We start from the raw sequence: 16,831 nt of genomic DNA on the forward strand, positions 1-16,831 counted from the left end.
TTTGGGAGCATAGAATCATAGAATCACTTAGGTTGGAAGAGATCTTTGAGATCATCGTAAAGGCTCTTCAAAGCAAACTAAGAAGCTCTAAAAAGCAAGGAAAACAAAATAAGAGATTTGTCTTTGTAATGAAACAGTTTTCAGTTACTGAATTCCAGGATATCTATGAAAGAATTTCAGTTGAAATTAAAAATTCTATTTTTCATATGGTTAATAAATGCTGGCTTTCTAGCAGTACATCTCCTCAAAAAGCACTAAAACCTAAAGCTACAGCTTTTAGAACAAAGCTCCTGTGCTTTCTCAGTTCTGCAACATCTATAAAAAGAACTGCCAATAAGGAACAAAATAATTGCAATACCCCTGTCAAAAACATGGGCTTCCTGTAGTTTTTATGCATCTTGCCAGGCTCTCCCTGTTTAATTTTTTTTCTAAAGTTCAAAAAGAAAAAAATATTCATGAAGAATATAATCCTTTAAAATTAAGTATTTATTAGTTATTTATATCCTTCATAAAAGCATTTTGTTAGGCATGACTCTCTCCCCTTAACCAGACACCATCTTCTCCATTTTTGCTTCTAATGAGCTTTTATGAAAAGTGTAGCTTTAAGTTTCACTGGTAGAAAAAAGCACCATGTAAGAGAATCATAACTACACAACACCTTAGAATGAATATATGAACAACTGTCCATTTTCTTCTATGGATCCTGACACATTCTAGTCATGTTTCAGAACCGAGGTGATCTGTACAAAAGTCTGCAATCTGGAGTCCCTGCTGATTTCACCAAAAAGAACTTACATTAACTTGTATGTCTGTGTGGGTCGGAATAAAACCAAAAGGACTTCTAGTAACTGCATGAGCTCTGCTAAAACATCATTTTGCAGTATGGGGCTTTGACAACATTGTGAAGGCAAAAGAACAGTAATGACTAAAAAAGGGAAGCCTTGGGTCAACGGCATGATTAATTGCTATATACTTTCAGACATAAGACCTTTCACAAAAACATCCTCTAAATGCTATTCAAGTTTAAACTAAACAGAATTTTACAGGAAATAGTATTAGCTACAACAATAAATGGCATTAATGCCATTTTAATTTCTTTCAACTGTTATTGCTTGTCAATAAAATCAGCAGGGTGACAACTACTGAATGGTATTAATACGATCTCTTTAAATATTTGATCACATTTGGACTTTGACCCTGTCCACAGGGGTTCAGTTGAATGTGATTACAAGTTTTCTACTTTCAATTTACAGTTACGTTCAGATGTAAAATATTCAGCTGCTGCTAAGGAGAACAGCAAGTATTTTAAGAAAGAATTGATGTGCTAATTTTCTTAATTAAATTAGGAAGTTAATTACATGTCTTTCAACTATTTACTGAATGAAGATTGTAATAGAATGATTCTTGATTTGAAGAACTGATTTTTAACCTCTGCAAGACAAACAACACAATTCCCCAAAACATTCAAACATTAAACTTTTGATAAGAAACCCTGAGGTATGAAATTGGAATAAAATTGCTGTCTCCAGAGAAACAGTGCATGGTTAAGCAATGGAAGTACCACTGATTACATATCTTTATTTGATTTTTGACACAAACATCTATTTTGGTGTGCTAACTATTGTTTTACTCAGATGATCTCTGAAGATTAGGTGTCCAAAAAAAAAAGTTAGACTGATACATACTAAATTTGAGCTTTCTGGTGGTAGTATATCTTTGAAAAGTATTATCATTGGGAAATACTGGTAATCTAGAAAAATATATGGATCTAAATATGACAGACTTACTTTGGAAGAGAACTGTCAAAACTGTGCTAGAGCTCAGGATATTCCAAATGACATACTACAACAAAGAAGGCATTCTGTCCTGACTCTCTAGATCAAAAGGAAACATCATTCTACTCAAAATCTAGTCCACTTCATTCCTTCTTCAATATATGGGATAGATTAACAAACTGCTTAAACAAAGAATGTATGCCATGTTACACTAGCAGGAAATGCTGTGATGGCATATGAGAGAAAACAGCACTATCAGTAGCCATTATTCCAAGATTAATGCCAAATATTAAAGACATCTGAACAAAGAGCTTGCTTTAAGATCTTGTTAATCGTTTAGATATAAATATTAATTGAAACCAAACAGGTACTAGGTAACTCCATCTTTGAATTGATGTAATGAAGACTGCCAATGGGCCCATCAGCTGAGAGTATCACAAAAGAAGGTATCTTCTCATATTGTTGAATCGGAGCAGAACAGCAAACCATCAATATGACATAGCTTTGAAAATGCAAAAACAGTTATAGGATATACCCGTAACCTACTTTTAACAGAGCTAAAATACACAGACTCATAGAATAGCCCAGGTTGGAAGGGACCTCAAAAGACCGTCTGGTCCAAGCTTTCATGGGAAAGGGAGTCTAGATCAGAAATAATATATGAATGCTGCTGCACAAGTAAACTCATATTCCTTCTACAATCCTAGCCATGTGCTTTCAAGAAAGGTTAATTCACACTGAGGCAAGTTGAGAACAAATTTTTAAAATGATGAAGTGAATAAATAACCATTTACATGGAAAAAAAGAAAAGCTTGGCTTATGTTGTACAAAATACATGAACAAATTTTTTAAAAGTACTGTACTCAATATATTGCTAATATAGAAGGAATGAGCTCCATTAAGCTGTAAAATGCTGGATTGAACCTGATAATCCTAGACACTATTCTAGTGTTGATAACCATGTTCCTGGCTTCGGGTCCCTGAAAATTAAGCCTTAGATGCTGCTCTGCAGATTTTTCCTCTTCTGTCAGTCACAATGAAGGCAGAGTAATGAGTACTTATTGATACACCTTAACTGTCATCTACCATCCTTGCATGCTACTTCCAATCTAAAACAGGCAGCTGACTATGCTGCACAGTCCACCTTTTTCATCAGTCTGCTCACAGTTATTTGAAAACTATGTTACAAATAAACACACTGCAATACACTATTAAGCATGTTAAACCTTAAATTGCTATTTATGGCCTTGAGGGTTTAGTTGACTAATATTTCAAACAGACTGTTGGCTAGTTCTAGCTTTTCCTCAGTTAACGCTATAAGATTGTCCTATTCTCATTTAGGTTAACAGTGGCATGTTAAGGTCAGTACTACTGAAACCAGTTTTGGAAAGAATTCCACCTTTTTCTTTTTTTCTTAGTTCTTTTATTGTTTTCTTACAAACATATAAAAGCCTTTGTTACTTTTCTTAAACTTTCATTACTCTAAAGTGATACAGTCTTGCTATTAATATCCACACTAAACCAACCATAACATTACTGTTTTACAAAAAAAAAGAGCAAGTTGGATGATAGCAGTGCAGCTGTCACAGAATTTGCTGATTTTCAGTAAATCACTCATAGTAACTGATATTCACTGTCTATAAGAATTAGCCCCAAAATCTAGATTACAAATCTTTGTCTGATAGTACCATTCTGAACAACGTATTAATGCAATGGCTTTAAATTTACTGTGCAAGTAATGAAGACACACATGCTATGATAAGAAACTAATAAAATGCATTAGTAATGGAAATCTGCATACCAGAGCTGCCATGGCCCAGCCAGTTTTGTTGTAGATGAATTCTAAGTTATTTCTCCGCAGGTATAACAAGCCACCAACAAGAGATACCAGCAGAGCCAATGCAATTGTACCAGAATAGTTAGGAGGCCTGAACACTCTAATCTGGAAAAGATAAATACAAATACAGATCACAATAAATGCATACATACAGATCATATTCCAAACAAACAAACAGAGAGCATCTGAAATCTGGTTTCAGGGTCAGAAAAACTAATCCCTAAAGGGATACTTAAACAAGAAAAAAAATTACTTGTTTTAATAATCACATAATACGAAAAAAGTTTTAGGCATTGTTTTGAACTGTTCAACATTATTTCTTCAACAGATTTGCTGTTTGTGTCTGAATTACTTATTAATAACTAATCATCACAATGTCACTGCTTGCTTTCATCCAGAGTAAGACTATACAGAATTTAACAAAGTAAGAATGGAATATATTCTGCACACTGCAGAAGTTACCACAAGTACCATGGCTGTATTTTTTTTTCCTCGCATTCTAGAACCTGCACTTGAGGAAAACTGGTATTGAAGACTGAATCTGTCATCAACCTGTCTCAGACTACAAAGATACATTTGGCTTCAATTTTAAAACTGTCGAAAGACTTACATGAACATCTGTTCTGTCAGCTATCCATTTAGCTAGCTGCTCAGCTGCAAATCCGATTCTCTGCAGGTCAAATGTGTCAGCTCTCTTGGGTTTACCTTTTGGAGGAAAATGCATGAAAGTCGGAGCAGAGTTCATATTCAGCTACAAAACGAGGAAAAATAGCAGAAAAAAAAATTAGTAACTCTATCCTCAAAAATGTTTCCCTTTAATGTATAAGACAACACAAGTCTAATTAGCGTGAAAAATATAATTTGTCTCCATACATTATTCTCATATGCATCCTTCATGCATAGTTCTACAAAAAGAGTGTTCAGAATACTCCCTCCAGTAGATTCCTTGGGATATTTAATTATTCAGAGTATTGCACCCATAAGCTTCTCTGAGTAAGAGCATCTTATGCTTTAAAGTTCTCACACAATATAAGAACTTTCCTGTAATTAGTGAAACAGACTCCCCACCCATCCAATCTCTTGAAGCATATTAGGTTCTAATTCTAGGGTAGGAAAATAGCTTGACATTATTTCTTTAGCCTAGCTCTCACCAATCCAAAGTTAACTAAACTATTCATCTAGTCTTTTACTGCCTTCAAAACAGACTACCCACTAGTGACTAGCCTTTTCTGAATCCAGAAAGGCTGAGATAACTTGCCCTAGAAATTATATGACTGTAAATCCATGTGTTGATGTCACTGAAACTATTCACTATATATAAAAAAAACTCAAAAGGTGAAAAGCAAATAGATTTACATTTACCACTTTAAAATATATTTGCATTTCAACTTTGCAAGGCGGTATCTAACCTATGAAACATAATTTTTCTATATAAAATTCTTCCATATTCAGTCCATCTCAGAAACAGTGCAATAAAACACTTGAAAAAATGAAAATTAACATAAAAAAAATCGGGGAAATATTTAAAGATGGTGCCATGTGGAGATCTTCAAATAACAAAGGCAGAGTAAACTTGTCTGTTTCATTCTTGCAAAAGGGGTTTTCATCACATTACCAAAACATAATATATAATCAAGTACAGAACTGAATTTATCAATTGAAATTACCAGCTATCGTAGTATTTTCCATCTAAGCCAAAAATAGCCCTCTTCTTTAATTAATTGAATTGGAAATAAGAAATATTCTGAGACAGGCTATATTCACAACAAATGTTTTGAAATAGTTTAATGAAACATTTCACAAGGTAGAGAAACATTCTGAGACAGAGAAACATTCTGACATTGTATACAGTTTGGGGGCAGTTGGTCTACAACTGCTTTATTATTTGTCTATAAACAGAGTAAAAACTGAAAAATTGAAATCACATTACTTATGGGAGGTTTTTTTGCTATGACATCAGTTACTACATGATTTGTTCACACACATAAACATCAGGTAAGAGCTGCATTTCCCCCAAATGCATCTTAAAATAGTCATTAGTGTCACGTAGTCTTAACACTGTATTTCTCAAAGACAGCCAAAACCTTACATATTTTATCTAATTTGGTCTAAACTTTACAAGACTTAAATGCACGCCACCTGAAGTAAACTCCATTTGTGCCCTTTTACACCAGGAATAATATGTATTGGTTGGCTTAAGTCAAGATCTAACAACATATTTTGTATTATTGTAACCATGTAGGGTAACATAATATGATTTTGAAGTTTATTTGAACTAAAATTTTTAGAGCAAAGTCTTAAGACGTTAATAACTATTCTTTACAATGTATTCTTAATAATAGATTTTAAGATGTCAATTGGAAGCAAAAATATTTACTAAACAGAACAATTGAACTTTTAAAATTAAGTATTTAAAAAGAAATATTAGGACTATAATTAAATTATTAATATTAATTAATTTCAAATATTAAAAAAATTAACCTTTTCCCCTCAGAAATTCAAATCACACCAAAGGTGGTTAAAAATACAGAGAACTTCAAAACTTGTCACTCCACTTAATCTACATTTTCACATTCAATCAACAGATACATAACAGAGAAAGGTATGTCAGTATTTAGTATCACTTTTCAAGGGACTTGTCTTGCCTTGACTACAACTTGACTGCAATTTAACAGGGGGCCTTAGATTGTTCTCCAGCCGTTGGTATTTTTACTCTTCATAGCCAATATATAAAATCTAAATCAATCTCTTCTCTCTTCCCTGAAGAACTTCCAGACTAATACAAATATTACTGGATTTGAAGAATATTGTATTACATAAAAGCAACTAAAAGCCTCTTCTAGTTAAGAGCTTTTTTCCCCTAAAGGTAAAATAAAGGAAATCTGTAAAGCCAAATGTTAGTTGCATTGCACTTAATTCTAAAAAATCACATTAACAATGGGTTGAAAAAATCTTGCATACATATAATGTAATCTATAAACAAATATTATAATTTACACTTGGAAAATACCAGAAGTGGCTACTGGTATGATCTGTCTTCTCTAATGCCATAGAAAGTGTTTTTAACCACAAAGAATCTGTAAAGAAAACAAAGTAGTACACACCTACACACAGAATATAATTTGTCTTGTATCAAATGGCAAATCAACATGTAGTTCTAAAAAATAAGAATGTTTAGGGTATCCAGCATTTACCTGTTGAAAAACATCTGCCCCTTCATCATAATCCACTATTGTGAAAAACAGTTTGTTTGAAAAAGCAGATGAATAGCGCCATGAATTAGCCAGTACTTGATATTCTTCATTAGCTTGCCTGTAAAAGAAAGAAACAAACATACATCCATGTGGCATTTGCTGGCAAAAAAAGATTCTATAACCAGCTGCAAGGGTTATATGAATTACATTTGCAGTTATCATTCTCAATACCTATACTATCAATTAAAAAAAGAGTTTCAGCTAGTTATGCAACTCTTTGCTTTAAACTTGCCTTCTCCAGAATTAGAAATTCATTAAGTCAAAATATACATCCCAAGATGATGATAACAAAAAGCATTGTTTTAAAAGTCTCAGAAAACAGAAATACCCTGAGTGGCAAGCATCATGCAAACCTGCTAACATATCCTTGCAAGGAGATGCTTACGTGACCAATGAGTTTGATATTAGGATTTATTTGTTGGAAACAGCTGCACATAAGGAATTCTGAAACTAGTGGACAAATAACTCAGAAACATGGAAGTAGTAATCTTCATAAAATAGGAAAGCCATAGAAACTGCTAAACACTGGGGAAATGATAGTGCCTAAATGAACAGAACAGTTCTAAGTAGCATAATACAGTCAAGATTATTTCTTATTTTAAAAATAATTTGTTTTAAAAGTGATAAAGGATAATTCTGCACAACATATAAGGTTAAATAATCTTTTCTATCATCACTAGAAAATCATATTGCTACTATTCAAATTTGTCAGAAAGTTTCCTCTCATGGCTGTATATTCAGGTGAGGGGTTTTTGGTTGGGTGGGTTTTGTTTGTTCATCCATTCATTTTAAAAGAAAAAAAGAAAACAACAACAAAAAATACAACAAACTAAAAATCTTTGCCCTGTTTGCACTCAGAGGAAAGGAAAAGAAGTAATTACAGCAGAATTCTGGGACCCTTACAGGCAGAGACAGTCTCTAAACACAGTCACAGAACCACAAAACCACAGGTTCTTCCACAGGACAAATATATATGTCAATGAATAAATCAGGGGGGAACAAACAACAACAAAACCCCAAAGCAAACCAAAAAGAAAAACAACAAACCAAATCTGAAAGGATCCTTGCAGTACTTTCGGCTTTACACAGGCTGCTTTGCTCATTATTTCCATATTACTAATTAATCACATCTGCTGTAGAGTCCAAACCAAGGTTCTACCACCTGGCAACTTATCTTTGCATGTGGTAAGATGCAGAAGTAGCATAAATAAATGTATTCTGCAGGTTTTCTTAAAACAGTGTTTCTGTGAAACCAGGTCCATGTGTTTGATGGTGCAGAATGTTGTTTATTTAAAGGCTGTAGATGCAAAAATCTGTTTGTTGCAAGAGAAACTCTGCACTAACCACATATAATACATAATGTATTTTGAGAAAGCAGAGGGGGAAGACGATGATAGGACCGCAAACGTCATAAGACCTCCATTTCCTCATAACTGCGATCAGCCTTAGGCACGAAATATATTACCTACAACCCCAGAGTTGTATTGTATCAAGGAACATACTGTACGTGAAAAAAAATCAGTACAAAAAAAGGTTAAAATTAAATTTTACTATTTTACCCCCCCAAAGAATAAACATTATGAAGCACAACAAAACTCAGCTTTCACCCTTATTATCTGAACTAGTCAAATTTGCTACTTAAGACATAAAGGGCAAAGCTTGCAATTAAGAAAAAAGTTATTTAGGCATTAGTTTGGTTATTTCTAGAAACGGATACCATCAAGCAGACTAACATATTCACTGTCATCCTGAAGAGGGCAGTCAGACAACATCAAAGGCATTCTAAAATTTTAAGTAATATCTGTAGGGCACTGTTCTGTTAAACCTGCTATATTAAAGCTGAACCATTTTTATTATAAGAACAAGATAAAAATCACTTCATCTTGATGCAATCATTCTTCTTAGCCTACCTTTCATTTGTGATGAAACACTATTTCTGGGAAATTTAGATACTCCAGTTATGCCCCCACTATTTGAGGGAAGACTCTTGCTCCCATTGATCTCCATGTATTTTGCATCCTCGAACTATTTTGAGTGAATATAATAGTAGAAAATATAGTTCAGAAAGTATCATTTTGCAAAAAATTTTCTCAGATTTTCTATAACAGATTCAAAGCATAATCTCATCCTCACACTGAAGATATCAAAGCACTGTGTAAGATACCCTCATAGCAGCTCTTGAGGGGTGTTGAGACACAAGAGTGAATCAAGGAGGGGCAGGAATACAAAGTTACAGGATTACCACATACAGCACTGAAGAACATCCTACAGTCCACTATGGAATTTCCAACGGATACAACCCTAATACAATCACGTAACTTTTTGTAGCTCTAGTTACTTCTTTTCAGGTACAATAATAGTAAAAAGCATAAGCACCCGGTTGAAGAAATTTCAGCCTCCAATTAACATCAGGCAATAGAAACTCTGACACTTCTTACCTACCTATCATTAGTTAATATCGATTCTATCAGTTTGTTTCTATGAAGTAATGATAATTATATGAAATCATTGTAATAATTATATGAAGCACTATAAAGGCATATGGCAGAACTACACTTGGTATGAAAACCAGAATAACAATGTTAGCACTGCTTCTGTTAGTTTGAAAGGATTTTTTGATAAATGGAGAAGATTTAAATGTTGTTTAAATCTTAAATGACTGCTGCTACAGTCACCTCTTAAGAATTTCATCATAACAGCAACACAGGAACTAGTAACAAGAGTAATATTAACCAACTACTAGAAAATAGTGGTCAGATCAGAAGGCAATGCTACTTACCTAGAAAATTCAACATGCTGAAAAGTAAACTGCTAAGAAAGTGTTCTACAAAAACGTCTTCCATTACACAAGATGTGCTCATGAATATTAAAGGTTTTATTTAAAAAGATTAATTATGTGGGTGTCTATGGCAGATAATCAGATTTGTATAGCTTGAGCTATATTAAATTAGATTAATTTTATTCTACTAGTCCAATTATAGTAAGGAAAACACAAATAGAGTATTAGGAAAAGAATAAAAGAGACTGTGGAATTATTTGCCAAAAAAAGCTGTAAAGCATTATTTTCTGGCACGTTATGGACTGCACAAAACACTTACAATTGTACAATTGGCAAAGAATTCACTACCAGGTCACCTACCCATTCTTATCCATCTGTTTAAAGTAAACCGTGATCATTGCTGCAGTTTACTTCCAAAACAACTATTTGGAACAGTTTTCCCAAAATGAAGAGAAGAAAGGGCTAAGTGCATATTTTGATTTCTCAGTATTGAGAAGCTACTAAATTCGGAATACTTGTTTGCTTTTATTTTTGTTTAGCATGACTTAATGTCATGATGAAAAGAATCTAGAAATGTGTCCAGAAAATTCACCACACATGACAAAATGAAGACAGTACGGACACTAGTTGAAAACTACACTGTTTATGCAATCTAGATATCTACAATAGGAGAAAGCAATTATGCAATCTAGATAACTACAATAGGAGAAAGCAATCTAAAATCCATGCTATTCTATTTACAGCATCCCAGGAAACTTCCAATATTTTGCAGATGAAAAGAAGCTACGAGATCATATTTTGTAGAAGTTGCAAAGTAAAAAATAAAAAAAAAAATATTGGGACCACAGGGTTTGGTTTAACCTCAGCCAGTAACTAAATACCACACAGCCGCTCACTCACTCCTCCATCACCCAGAATCAGAAAAGAATGTAAAACTCAAAGGTTGAGATAAGAACAATTCAATAATTTAATCGAAATAAAATAAAATAAAAACAATAATAATAACAACACACTTATCATGAAAATGAGGGAGAAGGAAAGAGGAATGAGATCCAAAGAGAAAGGAGAAAAGAAAACCAGTGATGCACAACACAGCTGCGCTCACCACCCGTGGACTGATGCCCAGCCAGTCCCGGAGCAGCAACCCTTGGCCTTGGCCAACCCCCCATTTTATATACAGAGTATGACATCCCATGGTATGGAATACCTCTTTGGCTAGCTCAGGTCAGCTGTCCTGGCTGTGTCCCTTCCCAATTTCTTGTGCCCCTCCAGCCTCCTCACAAGGCTGAGAAACTGAAAAGTCCTTGACTTAGTACATCACCTAGCACACTGATGGTTTTAGTTGCTGCTATCAGCATTGTTCTCACACGAAATCCAAAGCACAGCATCCACCAGCTACTAAGAAGAAAATTAAGTCTAGCCCAGCCAAAACCAGGAGAGGAGTCTCTTATGATCCAAGTGTAAAATTACTGCCTTGTAAAACAGACCTCATCAATACCTCTATCAAGATCCTGAAGTGCACTGAAAAAGCAATTGCAGAACTTTCAACAGTTCTTTCCACATTTCCTCATTTCCTGTTCCTTCTTTGAACAAAAGTTCAAAAGATAATTCCCTCTCAGTACAGTTAAGAGACCCGTCAATGATTTTCTCACTACCTGCTCTTGATCAATCAGCAAAAAGCCGAAAGGCAGAGGATCCTGTTTCTTCCTTCTGATGACACCTCCTTGACTGTCAGAATTCTTTTTGCTGTTGACCTACTCTTTGATCAGCTGCTTGAAAAGAGTTTTCTCAGATATTTTGTTGAACAAGGAAAATGACAGAATTCCTCTCTCGATTAAAAAATCCTCCTCTTGGAGGTCTCATTGATAGGGTAGATGTTAATAAAATTATGTGGAATCTCTTCTCTCATATATTTTGTCATTTCCTTCCACACATTGTGAGTCAACAGCAGAAGGCAGCTACACTCATAGCCCTTTATGAAATACATACTACATTAAGCTCAAAAATACACAAATTATATGTTGAATTATTACTTACCTTTTATATAATCCTGTAAAGAAATATAGGAGGGACAGCTTAAGCAGTTGACTTTGAGCTCATTCTGCAGCAGGCTTTCTGCAGTAACTACAAGCTTGTTCCATTAAAACCATTAACTTCTGACAGAATTCATCCTTGTCACTCAAAGAAACAAAAGTCTTTAGAAAACATGTGCCACACATGCAAAAATGACCTCTCTCCCTCACGTCCTACATATATATTTTATGTATATACTTTATATGTATATTAACACACACATATGTATTTACAGACAGACACACAACTTCAGCTAATGTGAGTAATCAGTGCTACTTTCAATATAATGAAACTTCTGACACTTTTAAAAATGCAATAGTCTGGTCCAACATGAGGGTGAAGAAAATTACAGGCTATACAAACTCCTCTGCATTACCAGCCATCTCTAACTTCTTCTTCATAAATACTGTCTTTGCAAAACTGTGTTTTCCAAGAATCTGGAAGCAGGTTTGTTACTTCCACAATAAAGTACTATTAAAAATCATTCAGGACTGAAACAACATAGTTTTCAGTTTGTGCAGTTTACAAGTTTGTCTCCACAAATGGTCACCTGCCATTTCCATAGTCGACCTGATCATTTATGATGCTAATTCTAGGTTTTAATCTTGATTTGCAATGATTCAAACAGGCTCAGCTACATCTTTAAAAGAAACATTTGGGAATTCAGAGGTATAAACAAGCATATTAGAAACTATGCAAAACAAAATCCATTTGTTTCTGGTAGCTTGAAGTTCAGAGAGATGTACTTGTCTAATTTACATGTTTTTATCATTATCTCATAAGAAACTAGTGGCACAGGTCAAAATAAACCCTATTCACTGAAACTCAGTATCTAGCCTCTGACACTGCTTTGGTCTTTTCAAGGAACACTAAGGAAAAAAACAATCAAACAAAATATACATTTTTTTGTTGACAGGCTTCAACTCTAGGGGGAAAAAAAGAGACTCAAGTGACCAGTTTAATTTCTCTGACCCAGATATCCCTTCCTAAATGAAAACACCCCAGCAATGAATTTGAAAAATGAACCAGACAATAATGTGAACTGTTTGACAATAAAGAAGATATTTCTGATAAGCATCTGTATGCAAAGCAGAAATGGTTGCTTCCACCAGTGAGAAGAGAGAGAAGCAGTGCTTAGAAAGTAAAATAACAGATCTCATATAATTTGCTTACACACTGATTAGATGGTACAGCAACAAACAAAAAAAAATGAGTTAATGATAACAAAGAAGGATGCGGAGAACAGTCAGTACGGTGAAGGTTTCAGCAGGCTAGAGCTAAAGCCCATGTGCAGCTGAAAATCAAAGCACTAATACTCAATCAAGTAGAATGGGGAGGGTCGTTGAAGTCTGGTTGGTAAAATGGTGCCGATGCCTTTGGGAAAAATGTAGTGATAATAAAATGGGAGAACAGACTGCCAGAGGTAAGAAGATGAGAAGCAGAGAAGTTGGAAGAGAATTTCACCCAAAAATGGATTCAAGTCAGGCTAGTAGTTAATGTTTTCCTACATGCAATAGAATGTACCGGCTGAGAAACAGCCTCTTCATCTGTGTGAAGATGCTGTTGTCAGTGACTGTTTTTTTGTTCTCCTTCTTACATACAGAAATAATTTTTTCCAATAGTGTGACTGATGTGGATAACAGAGAGAAACTATCTAGTTGAGTGAATACCTAAGCACAAAGGGAAAAGGGAAGCTGGTCTTATTCTGAGGAGCCACTGTTTAGAGTTAGATTATTTCTCACTGTTCATCTACCCCCCTAAAAATCCAAACTGATTCATCATCTCAGTGCATCAAAGGCCCCTTCGGTATCCGTTTCCAGTGTGCTGTTGCAGAGTGTATACATGTTAGCACTATTCTTGGTCTAAAGCCAATCAAGGCTAACTATGTCTCCAAATGCACGTGGAAAAAACCCCACAACTTCAACTGTTAGAAACACATTCCACCTCACCAATGACTTCACATTCAAGAGCACGTAAGATATCTGATCTGTTATGGTTAATTCACCTCCCAATACCAATTATGTCTATTTAACCTAAACAAGTGTCAACAGGAAAACTGACATTTATGCTACCACTTACACAGCTATTAAGACATCATATGGCTTCCAATAGCTTTTTGGACCAGAAAAGTGAAACTTCCTTGTCCAGAAAGCTAGACGGAAATGTTGTATTCCAAATTCTGCTTTAGGATAAAGACAGAATTTCTTTGAAAAAACTCTAGAGGCATGACTAGAGGCACGACTAGAGGCACTACTAACATGTAACAGAAGCCTTCATGTGTTAGGACTGGATTGATTCAGATAGCCTACAGATGTATTTTCCAGTCTACAGTTTGTGAAAAAATTTCATTAAGATGAATATAGAAACAATCTCTGTCTCAAAGATAACAAACTGGTAGTTGTCTTTTAGAAACACTTACTTATAAATCAACCTAATTGGTTTTGGGCATAGAATAAATTCCAGTCAGTAATGTAGACATAAGATTCTAACTTTTAAAAGTATATATTAAAAAGGGACGTCAAAAATTAGAAGCAAATCAAGCAAAATTAAGTAAAGGGAAAGCATTAAATACAACAATATGATGTATAACAGGAACAAACAAGCCTAGCACTGGATGAACACGGAAGTTTCAAAATATTGGCAAACAAAGCATTCAAAAAGTTTTTCTAATTTATGTTTCTCAAGATGATAGGTAAGATCATGTATCCACCTCCTGCAATGACAAAGAAACTCTTCTCATTCCACTGGAAAAAAGATCGTATGTTGAATAACTTTTGCTAGAAGTACCTATAAAAACACACAATATGCTTTGGTTTTACTGAAAAAAGATCAGCTCCTTTGGATGAAAAGATATATTTTACATACAAAAGTTTCATATGGAGTCCCAGGGACTTCTTTGTATGTAGCACTTTAAGAATAAGTTGGTATTATTTCCATATACTTTCACAAATCATAGCTGTTAAGTGATTTATGTGATTGATGTTACAATATCCTCCTTGGTGTGCATAGAAAAGCCTTGGATTCTCTGAGACAGATTTGGTCAGCTTTCCACACGTATGTCCTTGCTATATGGATAGGAAAGACTTTTAAGACTTGGCTAAGATAACCTCAGCCAAGTTTCATCCAAAATTTGGAACTTCTCCAGCATTAAAAGGACGGGGGTGGGGGCAAAATATCTTTCATTCATACCTTCTAAAAAATACCCAAACTACAGCACTTTTGAGCCATGGACAGGCACAATAGTCCTTAATCTGGTAGAGAATTTGGATCTCTAGACTCTGCATTCACTTTCAAGAGTGCTAAAAGTGACATTAACTTTCTGAATGTAAGAAGCTACCTCTCTTCGTTGGTACAATCATTCAAAACACTGCCAGAAAAGTCATACTGATTTTATTATAAGCAGGGGCTCATTTTTACAATAAACATTCTAAATATAATGAAATCCAAAATCAGATACAAAATTAATGTAATTTATTTTAACAAGAGAGGGCACACATGATCTGTTCTGGCCTCAGATGTGTAAATCTGCAATGGCCTGCTCTAATGACAATCAGCTTTCACTGCTCTTCTCCAGAAGTGGACCACTTTTCCAACCATTGTTCCTCATCCTGTTATTTATCTTCTTTTGTATAATGATGTGTTTTTCATGCTTAGTATTTGATGTAGCTCTATGCAACAGCAGCACACAAACTTATTTTGTTTTCCCTTTTGAAAATACTGCATCCTGTTCTTTATAAACTGGACATTTAGAAGAGATAAGATACTGAAATGTCAAATCTAGTCAACAAAGGGAAAAGACAACACCATTTTTTTTAGATAATCCTGTGGTGTATAAACTAAGCAGGCTCAGTTTTTAGGGGAAAAAATAAGTAGTGATTTTTGTGACAGTTATTCAAAGTCAAAGATTTCAGTCTAAGTGCTTTTTGCTATTTGAAATACGATTTTTTTTTCCATGCAATTTTCTGAAAATATTTTGATGAGTAACAGTTTTCTTAAATCTTGGACAAAAGCATCCTCAGAGAACATTACAGATTAAGTTAAAAATCCACTTTTCCTTTAGGCAAATTGGCTAGTGAAAAGCTAACTATAAAGTAATGCATGCATTTCAGTTCTGTATATCCTTTCAGTGCTCCTGTCCATTAATTGGCCATTGATTTGAAAATGTCGATTTTCCTGATAATGGTTTTATGGGCAATATGATCAACATCATTAAACTCATTTTGTTTCACATGAAATAATGGATCACAACTTCACATTTATTTAAACAAACCCAACTGATAGTAGTATGTTGATTTTTTCCCTTCATTTTATGCTTAAAGATTTTGAGTTGTTTCTGTACATGAATGGCTAGCCTGGCATATTACAGGACAAAGACTATAAGCTGTTTTTCAATACAGGAAACAATAAATAGTTGTAAGCAAAATTAACTTCCTTAAAAAATATACATTTGTACGAAAATATTAACTCCCTTAATAATGGCAATATATATGTTGTTTTCAGATGTTCCACAAAAGAGCTGTATATAACACAGGCAAAGAATTTGTGATGGCCATTATAACAATGAATACACTGGCCCTTATATAGCTGAACTTAGTGCATCTGCTGTACTTTTATCTACTGGGTAGGAAAATAAGGAATGATTCAAAACAATATGGTAAACTTTCAACTCCTATTTCATCTCCAAAAGTTAACCTCTAGCAACACAAAGAAGAAATAACAGCAACAAAGTGCTGCAAGTTTTAAAGAAAAAAATCCTTTGACTTAAGGATGTTTGAAACTATCTGTACCTAGTCTTTCACAGTTCAGATGTAGAGGGGTGAACTCTTGGGAATGCAATTTATATACTTGCTTTCAAAACTGACCAGCTGACTTCAATGACTTAAAATTAATCTACTTAAAAAATGTAATAAAGCCTGTATATGAATACAGGTACACAAGTTAGTTTCTATTGTAAATGTCACATTCCAACACCTAAGAAATGTAACAAGCCGCTATATATCCCAACTTCAAAGTGCACCTATTTTAAACCAGGAAATGACATTTCTTCATATAAAGCTTATGTATTACATAGCTCTATGAAGTGTTTTGCTGCCTATTTAAATACTGTTTAGAA

General features: G+C 34.3%; 1 protein-coding gene across 2 annotated transcripts in view; it reads right to left on the minus strand.

Moving 5' to 3' along the window:
- Positions 1 to 16,831, minus strand: part of TUSC3 (tumor suppressor candidate 3) — a 137,934-nt gene that overhangs the window by 71,423 nt on the left and 49,680 nt on the right. For both annotated transcript variants that reach the window (XM_037382404.1, XM_037382405.1), the window contains exons 3-5: positions 6,807 to 6,924; positions 4,223 to 4,363; positions 3,577 to 3,717 (exon numbers count right to left, since the gene is read on the minus strand). In XM_037382404.1, the coding sequence (XP_037238301.1) occupies positions 3,577 to 3,717; positions 4,223 to 4,363; positions 6,807 to 6,924 (400 nt within the window). The remainder of the gene's footprint in view (positions 1 to 3,576; positions 3,718 to 4,222; positions 4,364 to 6,806; positions 6,925 to 16,831) is intronic.

This window comes from Falco rusticolus, chromosome 1 (assembly GCF_015220075.1).
Source record: "Falco rusticolus isolate bFalRus1 chromosome 1, bFalRus1.pri, whole genome shotgun sequence".
Classification (NCBI taxonomy): domain Eukaryota; kingdom Metazoa; phylum Chordata; class Aves; order Falconiformes; family Falconidae; genus Falco; species Falco rusticolus.